The following is a 15,723-nucleotide window of genomic DNA, read 5'->3' as shown; positions in this document are numbered from 1 at the left end:
AAAAAAACAGAGGGGCAAAAGTTGTTTGGATTTATGACTTGTGTAGGGTTCGTTCGATTGCGTATTAATTGACAAAATTAATGCTTTTCTTGACTTAGATGAAAGGTTCAATGGCGTAGACACGATTCATGTTTCCTAAAAGGTACGATTGTTTAAATAAGGTTAGATAAATCACATCATGTTGATGTATAATTAGTGTTACTGCAAAAAGCATTTCCAATATATTGGAAAGTTTAATTTATTTTAATATTTTTCTCATGTTACACGTTTACTCATATATTGCTAATGAGGACTACATGATAAAATCTTTTCAACCTTTAATCCAAAAAAAAAAAAAAATCATGATAAGCATGACTAGTTGGAAAAAAATTAGAAAAAAAAAAGAAAGAAGGAAAGGTTGAGGAAAGGCTAGTCAGGCGGAGAGGGTCGGGGGAGGGGAGCGTGTCATGGAAGACTGACTTTATGTAAGTACTGATTATTTTTTACACAATTAATTAACATTTAATATGGCATGAAATTAAGTGGGTTTAGATTTTATATAATCTTTGCTTATCTCAACTTTGCATGATATGGAAATGTTCATGATTTTTTATACAGGGTTGACCCATCGGATGTAATCTATTTGTACATATTTAATTAATCATATTAATATGTTAATCCACTTAACTTGATGTATATAATTTGTTTAAGTTCATTTATTAGGATATTAAAAACATGTAAAGTAACTCGTTATCTGTATTTAAATAAGTTTTATTGGAAGAACTGTATTTAAATAAGTTAATCATATTTAAATATAGTATTTGCATTATTTCTAGATAGGCTAATTATAGTGTATTATATACAAGCTTTATTAGTTAAACATGTTAATTATGTTATTTCGTGATATTTGTATTATAAATAATTCATATTTGTGTATAAATTTTTTAACACGATTAATTAATTATATTATATTAATTATCTTTATCGTAACATTACACGGTAAGTCATTACAAAATTACAACCTTACTTTAGCACTTCACAATAACGACATGCTAACATTAATTAGTTACGAGCTCACCATGTTTTTTTTTTATCCGTTTTTTAAAATTGCAATTATCTGAAAAAGACATGTTTTAAGGACAATCTAAAGGGTACACTATATAAGCATGTTGCATGGGATGGCGGGATTTACACCATGGTGCACTTTGCATGTTGATGCATGTACATGAGATTTACCCCATTTACTTATATATATATATATATATATATATATATATATATATATGTACAGATATATATAATTAAAAAAAATTTAGACTCTATTTTTTAAATAAAAAATTATACATTAATTAATAAATTAAATATTTGAGTGTTTATTTACCTTTTTATATATATACATATATATAAATTTACATTTGATTGTTTATTGGTGACAGTTGATTCAGTCATTAAATTCAAATTAATATATATATTATTTAATGCCAGTGATTTGATCATTCCAAATATATATGGTTTACGTGAGCTTTATATATGAATTTCATATATCCAAAGGCATTAACATATGAGGCAAGACGTGACAGTCCTTGGAGTGGACCAAACAAATCCGGTGCACGTCTCCTGAAATATCGTGGAGGGCCATGGCGGGGGAGCCCCCTGCATGGTTGCAGTTAAATTAAAGAAGGTTGGATGGACCATATATTTCAGAAAATGATGGGTACGCAAACACTGTATGGGCCATCAGACTAAAGCCCACCAAACTCTTCTAAACTTTCATCGAGCAAAACAATCCCTGTCCGACGCTGCCACCCTCCAATGAATTGTAAAAGCCACCTACGAGCCGATGTTCTTGACCTGTGCTTTGTCTATCATTTAATGCTTCCTTCATTTCCATAATTTTTTTTGACGAAAAACTATTCTTTCCGCTTGGGTCCCAAGCAATTGATCACCATTCTCCCCATACCATTGACGAATTAGGAAAATTCTTCTACAATTTAAATCCCTTCCACACTTTATTTAATTCTTCTACAATTAAGAAAACATTAAATAGTAAGATAAGATCTTTATTTAAATTTTATTCCACATTTGTTACTTGAATTAAGTAAAATAGATAATTTTAAATAACATTTGATGACACAATACAAACACGACATTAAATTAAATAACTTTGAGTTTTATATAATCATATTGATATTATACTTGTATCGACAAACAAAACCTTTTATATAATATATGAATTAATCTGTCTAATTTGTATATGTCTTGTTTAGATATGTTAAATTAACATGCATTAACAAACATAACTTAAAGAGATCTAATCCCTTTAAATCTATTTGTTAATATCTAAAATTTATAAAATAATTTATTATTCATAGTTAAATTGATTAATTGTGTCTATATGTTTATTGTATTGTGCCATGTAAAAATCTTATAAATTAAAAAAATTAATCAATTACGTATATTCGTTTGTTTCAACGATTTTGACATAATTAATTAATTATGTCCATATGTTATGTTGTATAGCTCTGAAGAGGCATCACAATTAGAACATGCTTAAAAGGAATTGTTGGCGTTAGAGGCAAGGCCATTTGACTCCCTTTTTATCCATATTTCTTACTACTTACGCTCCTTTTCTATTTCTTCACCAACTATGCAATAGGTTAGTGTAGCAATTAGAAGCAGAAGTAGCCAAAGACTGGAGAGAGGCATGTATAGAGATGGGACAACTGGTGGCTGGTAAAGTCACCGTCTGGAGCTTATAAAGCGGTAAAATGATTCAGAACTCACATGTGCCATCAATTATTGCTCGCAAATTTAGATCGAGAAAGCAACCTAACATGGATATATCCTGGAATTTTACTGCAAATGAGTTCCCGCATGAAAGTCTTGGAGTCGGGTGTCATTGGTAATAGATTTGACAATTCATGTTAAAGTATCATACACAAAATATATTAAGGTTAAATACGAACACGACACGTTTAATATTCATGTCTTAAATTTAAAATATATATACGTATATATTTAATACACGTGTAATACGATACGACACGACACGACACGATTAATATGTTTATTAAACGTGTTAATATACGACATGACACTATTAATAACACGTTTAAATAAAAATATTTACAATTAAATATAATTTTATTATTTAAATTTAAAATCTATAACTATAAAAGTAATTATAACTAAACAAAAATAATAATAACATCTAATAATCACCAAAAATTAAAAATTACGATTGCGCATGTATAATTATATTATACCCTTTATAAAATTAAAAAAAACTTATTAAAATAATTATTTATATAAGGTTAAAATAATTTTTAACTATTAATTTTTAATAGGTTAATAAATGTGTCACGTATACACGTTTAAACATGATAACACGATTAAACATGATAACACAATTAAGTGAACGTGTTTAAACGTGTTTGACGTGTCTGACAGGTTAAGACACGAAAATTTTCGTATCAGATACGATTAGACACAAAACACGTTAAGACTAAACTCAAAACTTATTTAACCCGTACCTTCTTATGTCGTGTTCAAAATTACCAAGTTTAATTGGCAACATCATTTCCAATTACTAACTAGAATTAATATGGCCGGGTGATCTTGCTTTATGTGCATGCATCTAACTCTTCATGTCAAAATTTGTTGAAGACTACTGCAGGTTGGGCTTTTATTGAGGTAAAAAATTAGATTAGGAAACCAACCTCGACCTGGACTATGTTATATATATATATGATAAACCACCAGATGGGTGATCTCTTAGAAGCAAAGCAACACAAATTAAGTTCCAACTCTTTGTCAAATTCTTTAGTGGAAAGATGAGTTGTGCTCTGTCTATGTGTCCCAAAGAAAGCAAGTCAGGAATGATAAAATTGGTAATAATTAATAACCATCCCATCATTTGCACCTTCATGTGTTTCGTCCAGCTTTTTCATGTGCCTACCAATACCAGAGAAGATTTTTGCATATCTACGTCTCGTGTCGAGTGAATACTTTCAAGCTAGGCAGCAATCGAGCTCAAACAACCCCACCCTATTTCTTGAAAAAAGATTAAAACATAAAAGACAATTAGCCAAATGTGAGCTCCATGTGCTTGGGGGGTGGGGATGTTCGGAAAAAACATCTTGGAATTTAGATTTTATCACAAGACTTCAAGTTTAAATAAATGAAAAGAAAAAGAAGAACAAGAACAAGAAAAGAGGTCCATGAGCTAGCCAAGCGCTAGCCCACATTCATTGAGATGTTGTTTTTTACTGTTGGAAGAAATGGATTTCGGCAGTGTCCCACTAACATGGGCTTTGGCTTTTGCCCCGGCACCCCCACCCCCCGCATTCCTACTGCTTTCGGTGGACAAAACTTTGAGATATAATTTGCCCAACAGGTGTTCATTCCAACCTGAGAATAGTCATAGAACCAATAAAATTCCAGAGCAGGCTAGCCTGGTTGTTGATGGTGTGGCATTTGTGATAGAAAAAGGTGAAGAAGAAATTCACTCCTTCCCTGAGTCCATTACACAATTGACAATTCTACACGTGCTTAACTTAGTATAGTTTATTTACAACCATATTGTTGACCAGAGGGGGAACTCAGAGCCAGCCAGATCAATATTTATATATTTATTTTTAGGTAAAAAGGAGAGCCCGGCCAATAGACATACACAGGTTGGAACCACAAACATTTAGCGAGGAATTAATTGGTAGAGAATCGGCTGAGGCAATATGTTTGTTGGAACATGGAGGGTATTCGATATTCCCTAGTTGACATAAAGAAAGAAGTCACTCTCCCATTCCCATATAATGGAAGGAGGTGGGTTGGGTGGCTGATAATGGGAGACTAACAAATCATCTCTGACTTGTTGGAGGCACCGTCTTTTGTCATCTGAAACTGAAAGATAATACTATTATTTTGGCCATGTGGGTTTCAATGATCAAACTGGATAAATGTCAAAGCCTTCTCTCATCTCATCTTCCACTATCATAACAAATCATCCCAATAGGCCCGGTTGACTTAATAAATTCTGACCCTTTGCTTGCTGATGATCTGCTGATGTACTACTACTTCTTCTTCTACTTTTTATCTGTTTTGTAGATCTCTTATTGCGTGTGTTCCACATATGTTTAACGTAATTGTGTATCTACTAACTGTCCAACCAATCCAATGAACTTTACATGGATAATAACTTCTCTATCTCATTGGCTAATGTTGCCTCATCCTGGTTCATGAAATTTCACAGATTTCCACTCCACCTAATTCCCAAACAGTAGAAAAATTTCAGAAAGAATACCACTCATGGAAGTGCTGACCAAATTAATTGAACATGTCATTTATATTTTTAATTTGAATCAAGCACATTTGTTTTTGCTCTTCTATGGTAATTTAACATATGGTTTGACTGCAAAGTGAATATAAATTAAAAAGAAAAAAGACAAAAGAAAACAGATACATGCTGACTAACCTCTAATTGGATGGACTTGAAACCAATGAATTCTATATATATATAAAGGAGAATTGGCAGTAGTGGATTGCGCCTGTAATGGTGGTGGGAAAATGGAATGTTGGAAGGACATTGATGATAGCGGTATTAATATTGCTTTTCGGAAGATTTCATGATGTTATTTTCAAATCTATTAGAGTCCTATATTATCTATATAAATTCATTTTAAAGTTACATTGAATCTATTACTAGTTTTCAACTCTTAAACAGAAAAATCAAAATTAAACTTTGGTACACCGAACTAGAACCTCATTATTGTAATTAACTAATTATTATCATTAATTCTTTAAACAGTGGTACACCGACCATGGATTGGTCGGCACATTGTTGATGTGGAATATATAATTACAGATGCACTCAATTAAGATGGAAGGAGACAGAAACGGCAAACTCATGCACGGCAAATGCCAAGCTAATTAAATGCTCAACGGAAAATTAACAAAAAAAAAAAAAGAAAAAAGAAAAAGGAATTGGGGATTATATTTGTATAATTCACTATTAAGGCAAATTGAGACAGTAACGGTTGTGCCTCCACTTTTGTTGAAGTGGATGGGCTCTGACTCCAACCCCACTTTTGGGGTTAATTAACCTAGCTTCCCCGCAATGCAGACCCCGGCGGTTGGTTTCGTTGATCACTTTGATCATCATCATCGAAATTCAATGGGCCAGTTCTCTTCCATGCCACATCGACAACCATTTTTGTGCTCTCTGACGACACCCGCACCCACATTTTTGCTGCCCAAGGAGGAGGAGGAGCAGTAGTAGGTTTTATCCGGTTTAGTGCCTGATTTTAAGGTCATCTATTCTCTCTATATATACCCTCCTGAATTTTGCTTGCTGCTCGTCTATTGTTTGCTTCTTCTTCGCTACATAACAACGTTGCTAGCTCTCTGCCACCCGGTCTTGGATTACGTCTCCCTTATTCTAACTGCCGTCCTTCTTTTCTCAAGCCAAATGTTTGCAAGGTGATTCATTTGCATTATTTCTTTTTGGGTCAGACGGCCGGGGTCCATTTCCAGTTTTCTCTCAATTAGTCTCAACTTAATTATTCTGTTTTATACTTAAACATTTAACTTAATTAGTAGATGTACGCACCTTCTTCTTGCTTAAAAAACGAAATTCCAATCTTATTTCTCTTAAATGAAAAAAAATTATTCGTATTTTATGAATGAATGTTAAAAGATAATATTACAGATCATTATCTTGATATTTTAATTCTTTTTATTTATTTTTGTATTTAACAACGGGATTACCATGGTAGTTAAAAGATAACCTAATTTCTGTTATACCTTCATGTATTATTTCTATATAATGATTGCCTAACTCAAACTATACATTCATAATGCGCACCAGAGTCTTGCATATATGGAAGAATTAATAATGCTTGTTATATTGTTAATTTGATCACAAGAGTAATATTTATCATGCATGTATAATTATTATAGGCAATTGTGAGTTACATGTAATTTTTTAATTTGTCCCTTAACTTTAGGTTCAAATTAATTAGAACTCTCCAAAAATTCTTAATTGATCCTAAATTAAATATTGATACAAAATTAGAGTTCAATTTTATCATGTTACTTGTTGTTCTTGTGTTTATTCCTTCTTATTCATTTACTTGTCCACGATTTAAGAACTAAAATATATCTGTAATTTTATATAAGTTAAATTTTAAAAATTATATTGTGATTTTATATTGATTTTAGATTATATATGTTTAACAATATATATATATATATATATATGCACGTGCTAAAACTTTTAAGGTAAAAGTGAATTATCTAATCTGCTATCACTTCTTTCGTTCCTTGGCCCCCTTTGCCCCTTCATTTTGCACCTTTAAACACTTCATTGACTAGGACAATAAAGTGATCATGGATCCTTTTGAAAAAAGGGAATTTTAATCCATCCAATAAATTTGTGGGCTTACCTGACGGGCTAGGAGTTGAGGAGAAGTATACTTAGCTAGCAGCTCAAACAAACTCCATCAAAGTCCATATCCGTGCTTTCCTTTCAAATCAGATGTTGTTGTTGTGTTGCAGCTACACATATTCCTCGCTCTTTCATATCGCTTTCAAGGCCACCGCCTCCAAATGGAGACCTGCTTAGTTTGTGACTATCAATATCCTATATTATCTTTTTGACCTCTTCAATTCCTTTATTTCTAAAGTATATGTGAGTTTTTTTTCTAGATTTAAAAAAAGAGATTCAAATTTTATTATTTAAACAGAAAATTATATACTAATTAATGAATTAAATACTTGAGTGTTAGAGTGTGCATTCTTTTATCCGTCAATTTCTTAGAATAACTTCTAATCTATCAGCACACAATTTTTCTTTGCCTCCTCCTCCCAAGTTTAATCAATTCCTTTGTGTTTGATTAGTACAAATGGCAAGAATATGCACTAAATCCTTTTGCTTCTAGCGTTGGAAATGAGGTTTGATCATTGCAAATCTCCCCACATTATTGGCTTCTTTGCTTAATTAGCAGAGATATCATAGAGGCCGGGCCCGGGGCCGGGGATTAGATCAACTTTGAAATAATCTTCAAATCAAAAACATTCAATCTTTAGTTTACTGATTATTAGTGAACAGACCTGTGTAGTCAAGGAAGAGAGGGGGCGGCAGCGTCCCATTTGGTTCTATCGAAATACTAAATCTATGCCCATTTCCTTCCCCAGCCACTTGATGAAGCTTGCTTCTTCACCTTGGCTTTTGTGAATTGGCTAAAAGAGATAGTAGACCAAGTCAACCAAGAATACTCTTTACATAATTCGGTGGAACCGCACGCGGCAGACAAGGACTTGCTAGTCGGGCAAAAGTGACAGGAGATGAATATAAATTTCCTCATAAGATGCCATTTTTCCTTGGTTCCTAGCTAAAAATTTCCACAAGAAAATGGTATCTCTATGGATGTAGGCATAGAATTCCTCCCCACTACTTACGTTATTCCACTGCCATCATCTTTAATGATTCGATATCTGCCAAGTGGGCTTAATGCCTTTTGTCAATCGACCATATAAAACCAGCCAAGCCAAACCAAGTCCCTCAACTCCATCTTTGTTTTTGGCAGTTCATGCTTGCAGTCCCCTCATAATTAATGGTGATTGCTATCTTTATCTCTCCTTTTGTTCTGTTTGTTTTCTATGACTTCACGAGGTTTCTTTCCTAAAATCTTTAAATTAAAACGATGCTGTTCTATCCAATTACCCAAGCAGTTGATATAACTATATATGAAATGATTTTACTAATTGGGAGCTGCTTAACATCTTTAATTTCCTCCGTTATCTCTCTTAATTAATTTGTCTACGATTATAGCTCAACTGCTAACTATAACAAATATCATACTGCACTTTAATTTCCTATAGGACCACCATATGATTTCAGCAATGGTGAAGCGGGTGCGTGAGATATTCATCTTTTTCTTCTTAGCAATGTTGTCCAAGGCAATAGGCACAAAGCCTTTTTGGAGAACGAGAGAGCCAGCTGACGGTAACTCTAACGACTGCTTGAGCTGGCGGCTGGCGGTGGAGGCTAACAATGTGCGCGGGTGGCGCACCGTCCCAACTCATTGCCAACACTACATAGAAACTTACATGATTGGCGGGCAATACGAGCTGGACATGAACTATATTGCGGAACAAATAAAGAGTTACGTTACTGATCTGGTTGTGTCTGGTGATGGCATGGATGCTTGGATCCTGGATGTTGATGACACCTGCCTCTCAAATATCTTTTACTACCAGGGAAAGAAATACGGGTACTAACTAATTTGCTTAACTGTCAATTAATTAATGTACTTTAATTTCCATCCTGCAGCTAACTGATTAAGGTTCCGCTCAACAGATCGATCCTAGCTTTGACTAATTTCAACTTTGTTAGGTGTGACCCTTACGATCCTTCAGGTTTCAAGGCATGGGCAATGATGGGAGCGTGTCCAGCGATTCCTGCGGTGCTTGGATTGTTTACCAAGCTGGTCGACAGCGGATTTAAGGTGTTCCTGGTGACTGGGAGAGACGAAGAGACCTTAGCCCCTGCCACCATTGCTAATTTGCATAACCAAGGATTCATCGGCTATGAAAGGTTGATTTTTAGGTAAGATGGATGATGCATGGTTCACCTACTACTTTCTTTTCCTTCCTTTGATTAATATACACGTGGGGTATTAATTTCTTGGAACTTATGAATCTCTATACCTAGAGAAATTTCCAGGAAGCTAGTTATAGGATAAGTACAGAGACACACTCAGCTTACTCTGAAACTTTATCAGAATGGGTCAATTAGATTCATGTAATTTTAATATGAAAATCCGTCAGATACTATAACATTTAAATTACAAACTACAAAATAGCCTAAGGTTTTGCTTTGGTCGAAAAATGAAGCCGATTGCTTGCATGGGTGTAATTTTGTGAGAGAGAGTCAACATGCATAATACAAGACTTTACCTTGATTTGGAGTTATATCAGACACATCCAAATGTCAATTACAAGATACAGATTCCAACCATTTGATTATCATTACTAATTAATTTAAAATCCTTTTGGTTTTCTTTCTAATAGGACCCAAGCTTTCAAAGGGAAAAGTGCGGTGGTTTTCAAGTCTGAAATTCGAAAGCAATTAATGAAAGAAGGCTACAAGATATGGGGGAACGTTGGCGACCAATGGACTGATTTGCAGGGGGAATGTTTAGGCAACCAAACTTTCAAACTCCCAAATCCAATGTATTGTGTTCCTTAAATTAATCCAATAAAAGAAAAATCAAATGTAAAAATAAATTGTATGGAATGCCTCTGCAGGCTCTGGCAATGAAGGGATCATAGACTTGTTGTCATTGGCATTGTTTACATGAATCCCTTAAGCAATCTAGTAGAGCAGCAATGGAGCTAGCTTCTTCATGTTTACTTATTGACCAAAATCTCAACTAAAGTCATAGCATAAATTAATGGAATAATCATAACCATAAGTCAAATGTGAGTCTAGCAATACTCAAATGGTATATTCATATTGTCGGTTTTCTTTCCTTTTTTTTTTTCATTTTTTGTTATTATTAGAGAGTATTTGATGTCTAAACTTGCATCACAAATTTAATCTTTGACATTAAATATTAGTATAAATTTAATCTAATGAGATCTTTTCTCAATAACAAGACAGAGATTCTCGATTTTTTAAGTTTTAAATTCAAATCTCATTATGTATATATTTAGTTAATTAATTTATTTGATTTATTCTATTTTGTGTATGTTAAAGATTATAATTGTTACCCATACAAGTAATGTCGTAAAAAAGAAAATTTTGTTAAATTAAGAAATGATAATTATTTAAGTAGATTTTTTTTAGCCTTTAAAAATAACGTGTTTTTGTAAATATCCCTTAGGATAATTTTAACTGTTTTTAGCTATCAGATTAGATTTTGGGACAAAAATGCCCTTAATGAGCCATCTTCGTTAGCGTTCACTCTTAAATAGGTGAAAAATGGGACAAAAAAAATAAATATGCAAAGATTGGTTGTGCAAAATACCCATTTTTTTTCGAAAGTTATGCAAAATAAAATAATGTTGCGTGAGATGGGTTTTCAAAGATTTGAGACATGGCGTTCAGATAATAGGAGAAGAGAGATATTAAATCAAACGAGGAACTGATCGTCATGAATGAAAAGCTTGGCTAATGATGTGAAACCAGAAATCCTTGATACGGTGGTGAATTGAAAGGAGAAAGATGTGAATCCAAAGCAGGAAATGGTCTTGCTATAGCAGGCCATATGTTATACGGCTGTCGCAGGGCAGGGTTTAGAGTTTGTGAAACGTCATGTTGGGAAGTGTGACACGGCACTGCTCAAAGTTGGTGAGATGCCATGGAGGGAATCTGTGAGACTTCAGAGTTAAGAGTTGGTGATACGCCATGGTGGGAATTTATGACACAACAGTGTTCAGAGTTGGTGAGACACCATGGAGGGAATCTGTGACACGCCAGAGTTAAGAGTTGGTGACACGACATTAAGGGAATTTGTGACACTCCACCGTTCAAAGTTGGTGAGACGCCATTGAGGAAATCTGTGACACACTAGAGTTAAGAGTTGGTGACATGGCATGGAGGGAATCTGTGACACGTCAGCGTTCAGAGTTGGTGAGACGCCATGGAGGGAATCTGTGACACACTAGAGTTAGGAGTTGGTGACACGCCATGGAGGGAATTTGTGACATGCTAGAGTTCAGAGTTGGTGACATGCCATGGAGGGAAGCTGTGACATGCCAAAGTTCAAAGTTGGTGACACGCCATGGTCATGGTTTAGAGTGTGTGACACGACAGTGCTTGAGCAACTGACACGTCATGGTTTGAAATAAAGAGAGGAAAAAAAAACGGGCAGTTAACGTGGTAATCATTTGGACTTTCATTGAATTAATTCCCTTTTTTCAGAATAAATAAGAATATTAGAAGGCCATTTTTCATTTTAAACAGTTATTATTCAGTATTCGTAACGTTTGTGTGATTCATTTCTCATTCCCGCTGGTATCAGAGTGTTCGAGAAGGCTCTTTGCAAGCGTAACGACACCACAGCACCAGCAAAAATATCGGCCATGAATGAAGAGGTTAGTGAGTCTCAAATTAAAACATTCTTGTGTTCGTTAATTTTTTGATTTTTTCCTGGGTTTGTTTGATATATTCTGGTTTTTTGTTTTATTTTGCAAATGTTTGGACTATGTTTTCTTGCTGGTTTGATGGTTGTTGGGGTTAAGTCGTAGTGGTTTTAGGGGTTTTGGATGTTTACTGTGTGACGCCATTGTTATTATAGTTAGTTATTGGCGTGTGACAACATTTTACTTGATATGCATAGCGTGTGATGGCATTTTACTTGATATGTATGATGTGTGACAGTATTTTACTTGATATGCATGGCGTGTGACAGCATTTCACTTGATACGCATGGTGTGTCACAACATTTTACTTGTTATGCATGGCGTGTGACAACATTTTACTTGATATGCATGGTGTGTCACAACATTTAACTTGTTATGCATGGTGTGTCACAACATTTTACTTGTTATGCATGGCATATCACAACATTTTACTTGTTATGCATGGTGTGTCACAACATTTTACTTGTTATGCATTACATGTCACAACATTTTGCTTGCAATGCATGGCATGTCACAACATTTTGCTTGCAATGCATGGCATGTCACAACATTTATTCCTTATTTATGTCTTTAGTGTACCTTGTTGCACATGACGGCTTAACTCACTGGTGCATGTGTGCCATGTTTTGCAGATCCAGCGCAAACAATATAAGGATCTTGACAGTTTGCTGATCATGCCGAGGGAAAAGTGTGCGTTCAACGTCGCAATTAACACCCATTGTAAGTGGTCGTAGCTGCATTACATCACAAAGACTCTCCAATAGAAGGGGGAGTACGATCCAGTTAAGCGTACCTGCTTCTGAATGCTCCTAGATGTTTATCCACATGGGTACTTTTACGCCGATCTCTTGCACAACATCATGATTCGCTGGATCACTGAGAGCCAGTCCATGGACCACGAGCTATGGTTTGGCATTAGCAAGAGCAAGGCGCGACTATCAAAGCAAGAGTTTTGCCTCATCATCAGGCTGACGTTTGGTCTAATGCCGAATATGTTTAGACGACTGTACGAGGTTGCTGCGGAGGGAATTCATGACAGATACTGGAATGGGCAGGAGAGCGTTAAGCTGCAGGCTTTGCTTGATACTTTTCGTGGGGGCAACTTCCAGCGACCAGGAGACGCAACCAAGATGGCACTCCTCTTGATCGTGAATAACATTTTATTTGGTCAAGACTACCGTAGACGAGTGACGCCTTGGTTGCTGTCATTGGTGGAGGACATCAACGCTTGGAATGTCTTCCCATGGGGGCACTATATTTGGAAGCTGACCTTGGACTACCTTTTGAAGGGGTTTGAAGTGCCTGACTCAAGCGTGACAAAGGAAACTCGGTTACGCTACAACATTTACAGATTCGCAAGGTGATACAGGTACTATCACGTAACATTTTTCAGTTTTCTTTTGAAAAAAAAATTTATGGGTGCACTCGTTTATGATTTACGGTCTGATAATGGTTACATTTAACATGCAGTTCTGGGCAATGGAGGCAATTTCGACCCTCCAAAAAATAGTTATCCCCTCTGATCCGAAGGATAACGTCTACCCACGAATGTGCAAATGGGATTGCAATCAAAAGCCAAAAGACTTCTACAAGGCAATTCAGGAGTTAGAGTCATCAACCATGTGAGTGATCAGCTGTTAATTTTTACGTTATATATGTATAATAATTTTCCCTATTCGATAATGACAACATTTTATTTGTTTATTTACAATTGTGGGCACTAGAGACGTTGGAACCCACTGCGGATGAGGCCTTCTGGGAGTATTTTATGGACTTTGATGTCCCCTTATAGGAGGGACACGAGTACGTGCCAATAAGGTACATGGAGGATCGGTCAGATTGGGGCTTAGGTGCGAGGCAAAAAAATAGAAGCTTGAAGGAGAAAAGAGCCTCTGGTGGCACGAAGCGGATGCGCACCGTCGCTGCTTTAGTTGATGAGTTGTCTAGCCCTAAGTTGATGGATGAAGGGGACGACCATGGTCAAGGTAGTGAACAGTCGGTAAGGACAATTGTAACGGTTTTGTGTTCTCCAATTCCATATGTGATTATCGAATAACATTTTTGTGTTTGCAGTTAGACCATGCGTCGGTAACTCTAGAACCACCCACCGATCCTCTTCAGACGCAGAATGGAAACAACCTGTCGGTAAGATCGGTTCTAACGGTTTGTGTTCTACATTCCCACATATGTTTATCGAGTAACACAGTAATTTCTGTAATTGCAGTTTACGAAAGCGATGACAGGTCCTCAAGCATTGATCGGTCTGGCTCAATCGTAGACAGCTAACGAGTTGACAGTAAGGATATTAAAGTTGTAACAATTAATGTTCAACAATTTCATACATGATTATTGAATAACACAGTTATATATGTAATTATAGTTTGCGAAAGTGACGACAGGTCCTTAAACACCGATCGGTCCGGCTCCACCGCAGACTGCTAATAAGCCGCCGATTAGGATATTAAAGTTGTAACGGTTAATGTTCAACAATTCCATATATGATTATTGAATAACACAATTATATATGTTATTGCAGTTGACCCAGTCGAGAACAGTCAATGACGGAGCAGTCACTACCTGTCAGCTCCAATGGATCATGCGCAAGCATGAAAAAGAGATGTTAGAGCTAAATGCTTCAATTCAGTCATTGAGTCTAGCAATGCAGACGCTTGAGGACCGTATCGTTGGTCGAATTCTTAATGGCCTTAAATCACAAGTATGTTATTCTATCTTCGCTTGTATTTTGATGGTTTACGTTTAGCAACTATTTAGATTGTGTTTTCTTGCTAGTTTGATGGTTTTTGGGGTTAAGTGGTAGTGGTTTAACTGGTTTTTGGTCATTAGAGGGTTAGGACATTTGTATTATAGTTAGTTATTGTCGTGTCAGCCTCAACGTGTGACAACATTTGCCTTGATATGCATGGTGTGTCACAACATTTTACTTGTTATTCATGGCATGTCACAATGTTTGATTTGATATGCATGCCGTGTCACAACATTTTGCTTGTTATCCTTAGCGTGTCACGACAATTTGCTTGTTATGGATGGCGTGTCACAATGTTTAACTTGTTATGCAGGCGTGTCACAACATTTTACTTGTTATGCATGGCGTGTCACAAAGTTTATCTTGTTATGCATGGCGTGTCACAACATTTTACTTGTTTTGCATGGCGTGTGACAACATTTTACTTGATATGCACGACATGTTATAACATTTTACTGTTTATGGTTTGTGGTATTTTATGAGCTAACTAACAATTTTTCCAATTTTGTAGAGCGGTCCATCTCACAGTGCTGCTCTGAAGCACGATGTGCTGATAATGGACAGCATCATGATCCTGGTGTTGACATTGACGATGACATTTTTGGTGCTGACGGAGAGCACGTAACTCATGTCGATGACATCGTTAATGAAGCTGTGGTAGTGGATGTCACCCTTCCATCAGATGATGCTGAATGAGAGCATGTTCCTTTGCCCGAGTCCATTATCGATGCATCTGCTGGAGGGGACGGGGAGCTTGACTCAATCATGGCTGAAGGAGAGCATCTTCCTCCGGTCAATATATTCGTCAATGCAGCAGCAGGAGTTATCGTTCATTA

General features: G+C 35.7%; 1 protein-coding gene across 3 annotated transcripts; it reads left to right on the top strand.

The window, feature by feature from the left end:
* The first annotated feature begins 5,999 nt into the window (after positions 1-5,999).
* On the top strand, positions 6,000-10,393 carry LOC18602189 (HAD superfamily, subfamily IIIB acid phosphatase). Of its 3 annotated transcripts, none has more exons than XM_007033418.2 (4): positions 6,000-6,283; positions 8,857-9,248; positions 9,371-9,583; positions 10,048-10,393. In XM_007033418.2, exons 2-4 carry the CDS (start codon positions 8,866-8,868, stop codon positions 10,223-10,225), a joined length of 774 nt encoding a protein of 257 aa, XP_007033480.1. In that variant the 5' UTR covers positions 6,000-6,283; positions 8,857-8,865; the 3' UTR covers positions 10,226-10,393. The 3 variants fall into 3 exon arrangements, with proteins under 3 accessions (XP_007033480.1, XP_007033479.1, XP_007033481.1); XM_007033417.3 differs by lacking the exon at positions 6,000-6,283 and adding an exon at positions 6,297-6,453 and having other exon boundaries at positions 10,048-10,319; XM_007033419.3 differs by lacking the exon at positions 6,000-6,283 and adding an exon at positions 8,363-8,591 and having other exon boundaries at positions 10,048-10,319.
* The last annotated feature ends 5,330 nt before the right edge of the window (positions 10,394-15,723 follow it).

Source organism: Theobroma cacao, chromosome 4 (genome assembly GCF_053813885.1).
Source record: "Theobroma cacao isolate CCN51 chromosome 4, ASM5381388v1, whole genome shotgun sequence".
In the NCBI taxonomy this organism is placed as follows: domain Eukaryota; kingdom Viridiplantae; phylum Streptophyta; class Magnoliopsida; order Malvales; family Malvaceae; genus Theobroma; species Theobroma cacao.
The sequence above is the reverse complement of the archived record's forward strand: the minus strand, read 5'-3'. Positions and strand labels throughout refer to the sequence as shown.

Bases quoted from the DNA above. Each gene is read 5' to 3' on its own strand.
- LOC18602189 (XM_007033419.3), top strand. The intron at 9,249-9,370 runs GTACTAACTAAT...CAACTTTGTTAG, and splicing joins TACCAGGGAAAGAAATACGG to GTGTGACCCTTACGATCCTT. The intron at 9,584-10,047 runs GTAAGATGGATG...TCTTTCTAATAG, and splicing joins TATGAAAGGTTGATTTTTAG to GACCCAAGCTTTCAAAGGGA.